General features: G+C 41.2%; 1 protein-coding gene across 28 annotated transcripts in view; it reads left to right on the forward strand.

The window, feature by feature from the left end:
• The window catches only part of Clasp2 (cytoplasmic linker associated protein 2), a 193168-nt gene that overhangs the window by 170734 nt on the left and 11715 nt on the right, over positions 1-10719 (forward strand). For all 28 annotated transcript variants that reach the window (XM_031343842.1, XM_031343843.1, XM_031343845.1 and 25 more), the window contains 4 exons: positions 405-511; positions 3542-3695; positions 7252-7480; positions 9718-9911. In XM_031343842.1, coding sequence (XP_031199702.1) covers positions 405-511; positions 3542-3695; positions 7252-7480; positions 9718-9911 — 684 coding nt within the window. The remainder of the gene's footprint in view (positions 1-404; positions 512-3541; positions 3696-7251; positions 7481-9717; positions 9912-10719) is intronic.

Consider the following 10719-nt stretch of genomic DNA (forward strand, 5'->3'; position numbering starts at 1 on the left):
AAAAAAAAAAAAGGGGGGGGAGGGGGCTAGTTTAAATCCTTGAGAGAAAAGAGACAAAATTGGGTTAAAATCAAATGGGCATGGTGATGCACATCTGTAACCTCGCACTGCAAGGTAGAGGCAAGAGGATCAGAAGTTCAAGATCAGTCAGGGGTACATGAGGCTGGGGCTGGGGGGCAGAAGTAACAGAGAGGAGGCAGGTAAGGAGATGAGGGAGAAGACTGAAGAGGTAAGTCTCTGAATGAAGACACATTTTCTCCCAGAAACCAGGCGTAAGTGCACGGATGTTTGGAATCTGACTTCAAGGGCGTTGCTTTCACAGTGTTCTCTCATGACTGCGCCTCCTCTCTACAGACCTTATCGTTGCATCCCCTTGCTGATGCTCTTCTTATTCCCATCCTCAGAGTTCCATGGGGAGTCCTTTGACGAGACCAACACCTCGGTCACCAGCCAACTGGTCCAGTCCTCTAACTTCTCCTACCAACACATCACAGAATACGTTATCTCCAAGGTGAGATGATTGTCCAGTCTCCATTCTTAGAAAGGCAGAGTTAACTATAATCTCAGACTTTGATTTGACTTGAAGTGAGCTAATTCAAACAACTCTAAGTGTATGTAAAATCTAACCCTTTAAATGGTGATGTATAGGACGAAAGGTATTGTTTTCATAAAGAGTAAAGTTATATTTCTCAAATTGCAAACATGCCTATCATTTTTATTACACCACTTAGTATGAATGGCAAGTATCAGTTATGGTATAGATAACACACTGATGACCTGAGAGTCAGGAGGGACTTGACCATATAGACAGAGAAAGCACAAAGAGAGGAATGGGGAAGAGGTAAATCTACCATGAATACATCCTGGCATTACATGTGCTTCCAGGAAAACATGTGACTGAGATATTGCTATTTAATACAAAAATAAAAAAGGGGTAACATTTTCACACACATAGTTCAAACTTAAAATGAAATTTAAAAAAAATTAAAATCTCCCATTCCTTTTTTTTTTTAAATTAGGTGTGAGAGTGCAGGTGTACACAGGATAAAAGATGCATTTGGCAGTCAGGAGACAGCCTTTAGGAGCAGTTTTCCTTCTTCCACTGTGGGTTCCAGGGATGCAGCACAGGTGTCCAGGCTTGCTCAGCAGGCAAGCACCTTCACCCAACAGACCATCTTGCTAGCCCTAGATTAAATTCTTGATTCATTAGTCAGTAGCCACCATGACCCTTTTGGTGGCCTTTTGTAAAATGAGTCTTATAATATCTATTACAATTGGTAGCCTGAGTTTTGTTATTGGTTATACATCATGGTTTGCTTCATGAGATTATCCATTATCCATGGAATGTTAAATCAGACTTTAAGAAAGAAAAATGGGGCAGTGGTGCATGCCTTTAATCCCAGCACTTGGGAGGCAGAGGCAGGCAGATTTCTGAGTTCGAGGCCAGCCTGGTCTACAGAGTGAGTTCCAGGACAGCCAGAGCTATACAGAGAAACACTGTCTTGAAAAGAAAAAGAAAAGAAAAGAAAAGAAAAATGTATCAAATCTTACCACCTAACCTATGGATTAATAGATTTGTGACAATTTTGTTGGGTAAATTCTAGCCTTAATTTGAATTTAGAGTTTGACTATAGAATTCATCACATTAACATTCTGTTCAGTGTTCATTTATGTTCTCTGCCTCATCCATTGAGATGACGTAGGAGGTGAATGCTCTTGTTGAAAAAGCACACCTACCTGCGTTCAATCCCTGGGTCACCGAGCAATGTGAAGGAGAGAACTAGTCCACAGAACTTCCGCTGACCTCCACAGAAGTAGTTGTACCCCACCCCTGCCACAAGCATGCACTAGAATACCTTTCTTTTATTTCAAAATCCTCCTTGCCTATTTTCTTTAAAATTTATCTTTTGTTTTTGAGAATAATAGCCAGCCAGTCGTAAGTAGGTGAAGTACAGTTAGCTCCTTTTTTCTCCTGAGGATGTGTGGCTACTCCTGCTGGCCTCTAACTGGCCATGTGGCAGAGAATGGCTGTAGATCCTCTGCCCCAAACTCCTGAGCGCTAAGAATACTGGCAATCATCAGCAACTTCATTTGTTTCTTCTTCAACTAGTGCTGTTACTACTTGTTAGTTACAAGGATAACGGGCCAGATGGCAGATATTCTAGCCTTTTAATCCAAGCGGTCTGTGACCTTTATTGAGTTCTGCTCTTGTACTACCAAAGCAGTCACAGATAGTTTCAGCATACTTAAGAATGACTGTGCTCCAGTAAGACTGTATTTATGCATACTGAAACTTGAATTTTGTATAATGTCCATGTTATAAAAATATTTATTTAAAAGTGTAAGTAAGCTGTGTTGGCAAGATGGCTCAGTAGTAAAAGTTCATGCTGCCAAGTGTCTGATGGCCTGAGTCATAATAATTCACATGGTGGTAGGAAAAAATTAATTTCCAAAAGTTGTTTTTAACTTTTATATGTTTTTTAACTTTTATATGTTTTATGTATCTATATATATGTATATATATATGCATATATATATATACATATATATAGTGCAATTTTAAGACCAGACATGGTGCTCCATGCTTTTTTAAGCCCAGCAATCAGCAGACAGAAGTAGGAGAATCTCTGGGACTTCAAGTCTAGCCTGGTCTACAGAATGAGTTCCAGGACATCCAGGGCTCCATAGAGAAACCCTGTGTGTCCACCCCCCAAAAAGATTTTAAGAATGAATACAGTGTAGCTGGCTATAGTGATATTTGCCTATAACTTCAGAACTTTGGAGGCAAGGCAAGAGACTCTTGAATTTGAGGCCTGGCTTTGGATTACAGAGGGAATTTGTATGTCAAAAATAGATACCTCTTATCTTTATAAATATGCTCAGATGTGGTTATTTCAGCAGGGTCAGGTTTAACCAGGCTGGCCTTCAACCTACAGTGTAGTAGAGGACTCCTGACCCCCTGGACCTCCTCCTTCTGTTTCCCCAGAGCTGACATTATAGGTGTGGACCACTGCACCAGCCTGTTTGTATTATAAAAATATAACTAAAAATTAATAGCCAACTGTGGTAGCTTCCATCTCTAATTCCAGCACTTTGAAGGAGGATTGCGTATGTTCAAGGCTAGCCTGGGCTACAGAGTGAGACTCTTTTTTAAAAAAAAAAATCAAACAAACAGAAACTGGAGAGATGCTCTGTGATTGGGTTCCAGTAACAACATGACACTTCACAGCCACTTTTTAATTATAGTTCCAGGGGATCTGATGCCATCTTCTGACCTCCAAGAGCTCTACACACACACATGGTATACATATATACATGCTGGCAGAACACTCATACACATAGATATAAAAATCAAATCAAGGGCTGGTGAGATGGCTCAGCGGTTTAAGAGCACTTGACTGCTCTTCTGGAGGTCATGAGTTCAAATCCTAGCAACCACATGGTGGCTCACAACCATCCATAATGAGAAACAAATAAAAAACAAAACAAAAATAAAATCACACAATAAAATAAGTAAAAATTAATACTATCTTTTTCACAGTGCATTTGATTACGATACAGAGAACATGAATTCTGAAGACATTTACAGCTCCCTTAGAGGTGTCACTGAGGCAATCCAGAACTTCAGCTTCAGAAGTCAAGAAGATATGAGTGAGCCACTGAAGAGGGACCCTAAAAAAGAGGATGGTGACACAGTAAGTGTTTACGTGTTCTTACAGTGTGTTACCATCTTGCCTAACATGCCAAATTAAGCGTGTGCGTGTGTGTTTGAGTGTGTTCCTGTGTACACAAGTTATTGGTTTATTTTAAACTTTGCTTTCTGGTTGTTCACATATGATTCTTTAGAAGTTAGTCACTCACCAAGTACTTACTCTCAGCCACTAGTGAGTTTCAGATGTTAGGTCTGTAAGAGAGAGCTATACCCTAGAGTTCTTTTTAGACTCCTAACTGAAGATATTTACTGTGGAATTTTGGTTCAGAATGTGCCAGAGAGGATGGTCAATGTGCATTTTACACTCTGGAGCCAGGGCACGGAGGCCTCTCTCAAATGACATTTGGACTGAGCCAGAAAACCTAAGAGGAGAATTCTGTGAACTGATTAGCCAGTGCAGAGGCAGCTAGGAACCAGCTTATATAGTTGAGGATTTAGAAGAAAGCTACTGTAATTGAAGCATTAGGAAATGAAGGAATGCAGACCAAAGATAGCAATCTGGCCTTCAGCTACAGGGCAACAGACACAGACTGACCACTGAAGTTTGACCATTAGTGAGTATATGGGCAATACAAAGTGAACTTTTTTTTTTTCATTTTTTTTTTTCTGGGTGGAGATCACAAGGTAGGGGAGTAGACCTGAGAGAACTGGGAAGTGAGTGTGATTGGGGTATCTGATGTGAAATTCCCAAATAATCAATAAAAATATTGTGATAGAAAAAATAAATAGGGAAAGAAAAGAAGGACAGGAATGGAATGCGTCGGTCATAGCATATGAGTTAATCATTGGCCTGGACCTTGGTTAACTAGATCATGCTTCTTAACCACATGAGTCTCACAATGGAAGTTTATATTTTCCCCATATTAATTGTAGTAATAGCAGTCTGCACCATCAGTTAATGTTATAACAAACAGAGAATGTTATAACCTACTTGTCTGACATGTGATACTAGTTATTCTTTAACTGCTTTCCTCTGCTATGGTCCATCAGTACTTACATTTTCCTTCTGTCTCCAGCAGCTTAGACTTCTTTTAAAATAAACCATCCCTTCATTCCTGTTGAACAAATTGTTGCTCAGTATCCAGAGAGTTGCAGCATTCCAGCACATGAAGCGCTGTCCTGCTCTGAAGGACTCCCCACCTGCCTAATCTTTCACTTGGTTTTCCCTGGGCCATAAAAATGGTTGTCAGGAAGTCTTACCACCCAGGTCTGAGGGTCCCTATCCTAGACCTGAATGTAGTTGCCACAGCAGTAGTGAGTGATATCTCCGTGCCTCCAGTAGTGCCAAGAGCAATGCTTGGCTTGTACTGGGCGTACATGGACTGCACGAAGGATGAGGGGTGTGTATAGAGTTCCCAGCAGCTAGCGTGTCATGCAGTTGCTCCATACATACTGATAATTGGGTTTCTGGTGGTAATATTTTGATGCTAGCTTTAATATTGGTGTTTAGGCAAGGGTGTTAGTGTATCTCAACCCTATTAGCATCCTCCTAAAATTTATATTTACCTTTAAAGCTTGTCCTTTGGGAAGAAAAGCGCATAGAAATAAAACCTGAAAGATGCTACTAAAGTAGTTCATTATTCAAAGACAGCATATTACGGCAATTTTGTAAAAACTTTCTATTGGATCTTGGTTGGTTTCACACCATGCACCCCAGTCCTGCTCACCTCCCTGTTCCCTCATATCTGCCCTTTGCCCTTGCAGCCTCTCCTCCAAAATAACACACACACACACACACACACACACACACACACACAAGCATAGAGAAGCTGTAGTGTGTCACAACATATCCCATATCCCACAGTGTATCCCTTGATCTTCACATCTTCACTTACAAATGCTCACTGCAGTAAGTCATTGGTCTGGTTTGAGATCTCTGGCTTCTATGACACCATCAGTATTGGATCCTCACTGAAACGCCTCCTGCCCTCATAGTGCGGAAATATACCGTCAATCATGTTTCCATAATGAAGGTCGTTGTGTCTTAGCTGGCATGGAGATGCTGTTGCTAATTTCAGCATATATGTTACTTGGTTGAACCATGAACAAGGATAACATCATTGCAGGCAACACTTGTAATGGTTTATTTGCCTCTTGGCTGAGGTTTCTTTAAACTTTCTCATTTTGAATATATATTCTGTTATATATTTTTACAATATATTTGAATATACATATTGTAACTCATGCTGGTTACCATGAATTTCTTTTTAAATTATTGTTACCTTTGCTTGTTATTTTTAACTTTTTCTTTTTATTTTATATGTGTGGGTGCTTTGTCTACATATAAGCCAGTTACTTGCAGAGGCTAGAAGTGGGTGTCAGATCTCCCTGGACCACCATGTGGGTGCTGGGCACTGAACCCAGGTCTTCTAGCCTGTACTCTCATCCATTGAGCCATTTCTCTGTGCCTTTAATTTTCTTTTTTTAAAAAATAAAGATTTGTTTGTTTGTTTGCTTGCTTGCTTATATGTATGAGAGTTTTATGTGCATGTGGTGCCCACGGAGGCCACAAGAGGCATCTGATCCCCCTGAAACTAGTATTACATGGTTGTAAGCTGCCACGTGGCTACAGCGAACCAAACCTGGGCCCTGTGCAAGAGTAGTGCGTACTCTAGTCCACCAAGCTATTCTTCCAGTCCTTTTGTTACCTTTCTTCTTCTTTTTAAATTTATTTATTTCTCTCTTTTTTTCCTTAATGTATGAGTTCTCTATCTGCATATATACCTGCACACCAGAAGAGGGCATCAGAGCCACCATGTGGTTGCTAGCAATTGAACTCAGGATCTCTGGAAAGGCAGTCAGTGCTCCTAACTTCTGAATCATCTCTCTAGCCCCTGCTATTACCTTCCTTAAATAGCCTCTTAAACATTAGGGAAGCTGGGTGGTGGTGGCACATGCCTTTAATCCCAGCACTTGGGAGGCAGAGGCAGGCGGATTTCTGAGTTCGAGGCCAGCCTGGTCTACAAAGTGAGCTCCAGGACAGCCAGGGCTACACAGAGAAACCCTGTCTCAAAAAAACAAACAAACAAACAAACAAAAAAAAAATTAGGGAAACAGAGCAGGAGAGATAGCTTAGTGGTTAAGAACACCAGCTGCTCTTCCAGAGGTCCTGAGTTCAATTCCCAGCAACCACATGGTGGCTCCCAACCATCTGTAATGAGATCTGGTGCCCCCTTCTGGTGTGTCTGAAGAGAGGAATGGTGTGCTCATACACATTTAAAAAAAAATTAGGGAAACATCATTTGTTTAATTTTGTTTTGCTTCATTTTTAAGATTAGTTTTATGTTATTCATGTATATATGTGTAAATATATTCCCTATGTGAATGCCCCTAGAGGGCACTGAATCTCCTGAAACTAGGGTTACAGGTGGTGTTAAGTCACCTAGTTTAGCGAGTGGGAATTGAACTTCGGGCCCTCTGGAAGAACAGGAAACTACTAAGTCATCTATCTCTCCAGCCACGAAGAAACATCTTTATAGAATATAAAGAAGGTATTTAGAAATTAGCTAATTGCTCTGTCATCCTCTTCCTGTCAATAGATATGTGGTGGTCCCGGGATGTCAGATCCAAGAGCAGGAGGTGATGCGACTGACTCCAGCCAGCCAGCTCTTGATAATAAAACATCTTTGCTCCACTCAATGCCACTCCACTCCTCTCCACGTTCCCGTGACTATAATCCATATAACTACTCAGATAGCATCAGTCCCTTCAACAAGTCTGCCCTCAAGGAAGCCATGTTTGATGATGATGCTGACCAATTTCCTGATGGTATGTTACAGGTTACAGTGCGTTTTGGAGGACTGGTTCCAAGAAACAAGTGGATGTCTTTGCTCTTTTATTGTAACTCTTTTAAAACATCCAGATTTGGGGACTAGGAATGTGTATTTGTTACTTGTTACTGAGACAGAATGCTTAACAACCACTCCTTCAGGAGACCACAGTTTAAGAACAGAGAGCATCCTGACTACAAAGTCATGGTAGAGAGAGCATGAGGCGGCTGCTCACATGGCACCCGTGGTCAGGAGGCTGTGCATCTGGATGCTCACTTCTTGTTCACCTGGAGCTCTAGCCTGTGCATGGTGCTCCTGTGTTCAGAGTGGATCTTACCTTTCATCTAAATGTCTCTGGACCCAAATGCATGTTTCCATTGTGATTCCAAATCTCCTCAAATTGACAAACTCTTCGCCTCACTTGTAGATGTTTATACTACATGAAGTTAAGTGAAATGGGCTTTGGTCTGAAGGTCTAATGGTTACTAATCTACATAGCCTGGTTGGATAGTTACTATTCTCTTAAGTAACTGTTCCTTGTCGCCTCTGGAAAAGGAGAGTTGTAATTGTACACTCTTGTCCTCTGATCACAGTAAGGCACAGCCAGGATACATGAAACATGACAAAGCACAGACTATTACAAGTGTTTCCTTGCTGATAAAGAAGTAGATTATTGAGGGTGCCAGATCCCCTGCAGCTGGAGTTCCAGACAGTTGTAAGGTGCCAGTGCTCTTAATTACTCAGTCATCTCTTCAGCTCAGATTGTTTACTCCAGTGAATCCATATTACTTTCTTTAAAGATTTCCTGTACTAGGCTGGAGAGTGCTAAGAATATTGCTACTCTTTCAGAGAATATTTCAGTTTCTAGCACTCACTTGATGGTTCATAACCATTCATAACTGCAATTCCTGGGGAATCTGATACCCTCTTCTGTCCTTTGTGAGTACCAAGCATGCACATGGTACACTTGCACACGTTCAGTCAAAACCATCAGACACATGAAATAAAGAGTTCCAGTGCTATAATGACCTTCTATGATAAACTTGAAAATCTTCCTCTGAGGGCCAGACATGAGGCCTAGCAGATAAAGGCATTTGCCTTCAAGTCTGTCAGCCTAAGTTCAATCCTTGGAACTCCCATGATAATAAGGAGAAAGCTGACTCCTGCAAGCTTTCCTCTGACTTCCATACATACATGCTATAGCACACACACACTAATGCTTGTTTCCTCTGACTTCCACACACACATACTATAACGACGCACTAATACTTGTTTGAAAAGACATGAACTAAGCATAGTGAGGTATGCCTATGAAGATTAGGGCTCTAAGTAAGTATTTATAAAAAAGCAAAACCAAATCAAAGTGCTTTGCTAGGACTGTGAAGAGCACTCACTGGCTGCCCTTGGTAAGGACCCGAGTGTGGTTCCTAATACCTACATCACACAGCTCACAATTCCATGTAGCTCTAGCTACAGGGAATCTGATGCCTTCTTCTGTCCTCTGAAGGCATTTGCACACATGTGGCATACACATACACAGAGAGAGATGGACACACATACATATACCCATAAATAAAAATTGTAACTAAAACCCAGCTCCTCTTTGATAACAGTTGGTCTCAATGTGACTCTGAAACATAAAGAAAGTTATATTGGCCAGGTAGGGTAGTGCGTTATTTTGACTATTTTCTTAAAAACAAAACACTATTTCAGGACAAAGACAATAGCTCTAATTGATAAAGTTACTTTTTGCTGAAGCATTCTGATGATTCATGGAAAGAATGATGTGAACTAATTGCTTCAGAAGCAGTCAGTGAATGGGTCAGCCCATGGTAGAAAGATTGCTGGAGAAGTTTACAGTGATCATGTTGCCACCACCCACATCACACAGCCTCCTGGCAGGAAGCGCTCACTCAACAGCATTCAAGGACATGGAGCAGAGGGATGGAAAGGGGGCCATAGGCCTGACATGACGCTCTGGCTGAGCTCTGTGGGATGGGTACTGGCGGGTCCTTACTCTGTTCTCTCAAGTGTTTTTGTATTTGGAAATGTATAAAGCACATTGCTGATTCAGGGATGGCAACTGAAAATTAATGTTTGTTCTTATAGAGATAAGATATCTCTATCTGCAAAGAAGATATTGCATCCAATGTTCATTGTGTTCTATAGAAATCATCTCCACACCTCAGAGTCAGCCTATACAATTACAAAACTCATATTATATCCTTTTGACAGATCTTTCCTTAGACCATTCTGACCTAGTTGCAGAGTTGTTGAAGGAGCTGTCTAACCATAATGAACGTATAGAAGAAAGAAAAATTGCCCTGTATGAACTCATGAAGCTAACCCAAGAAGAATCTTTCAGTGTTTGGGATGAACACTTCAAAACAATATTATTGTTATTGCTTGAGACCCTTGGAGATAAAGAGGTAAATTGCAGGATATATAAATTATATTCTTCCATGCTGAGTATTTATGTATTTATTTTTATTTGGCTTTCATGGGTGGAGGACTAGGAACTGTACCCAGGGCCTTCCCAGCCTTTGCTTGTTGCCTGGTTTACCTGTTGATCAGCTCATACGCGCTGATGGAGTGATAGACTGATGGAGTGATGCCCGGATGGAATGAATGATGCAGTGATGCAGTGATGGACTGATGCAGTGATAGACTGCAGTGATGCAGTGATAGACTGATACAGTGATGCAGTGATGGAGTAACACTTTGCTGCTTGTCTCTGCATGCCATTCTCACTCTCAAGTTCTGTTTCTTTCAAGAATTTTTAGGAAGTTCTCTTTACTTAAAATGAGATATAGTCGGCTATTTCCACAGAAAAGTAAAGATTACTTGTTGTACATATTTAAATCTGTTTTCAGTTGTAAGAGTTCCTTTACTTATTTCATTTTATTTTTATTTTATTTTATTTTTGGTTTTTCGAGACAGGGTTTCTCTGTGTAACCTTGGCTGTCCTCACTCTATAGACCAGGCTGGCCTCAAACTCAGAAATCCTCCTGCCTCTGCCTCCCAAGCACTGGGATTAAAGGTATGTGCCACCACCGCCCGGCTTATTTATTTTAAAACTAATAAAGCTGAGCACTTAGATGGCTGAGGCAGAAGAACCACTGCAGGCTCAGGAGCAGCGTGGGTGTCAGGGCGGCAGTCAGAAGATCCACTGCAGGCTCAGGAGCAGCGTGGGTGTCAGGGTGGCAGTCAGAAGATCCGCTGCAGGCTCAGGAGCAG

The sequence above is a fragment of the Mastomys coucha genome, unplaced genomic scaffold (assembly GCF_008632895.1).
Source record: "Mastomys coucha isolate ucsf_1 unplaced genomic scaffold, UCSF_Mcou_1 pScaffold23, whole genome shotgun sequence".
Taxonomy (NCBI): Eukaryota; Metazoa; Chordata; class Mammalia; order Rodentia; family Muridae; genus Mastomys; species Mastomys coucha.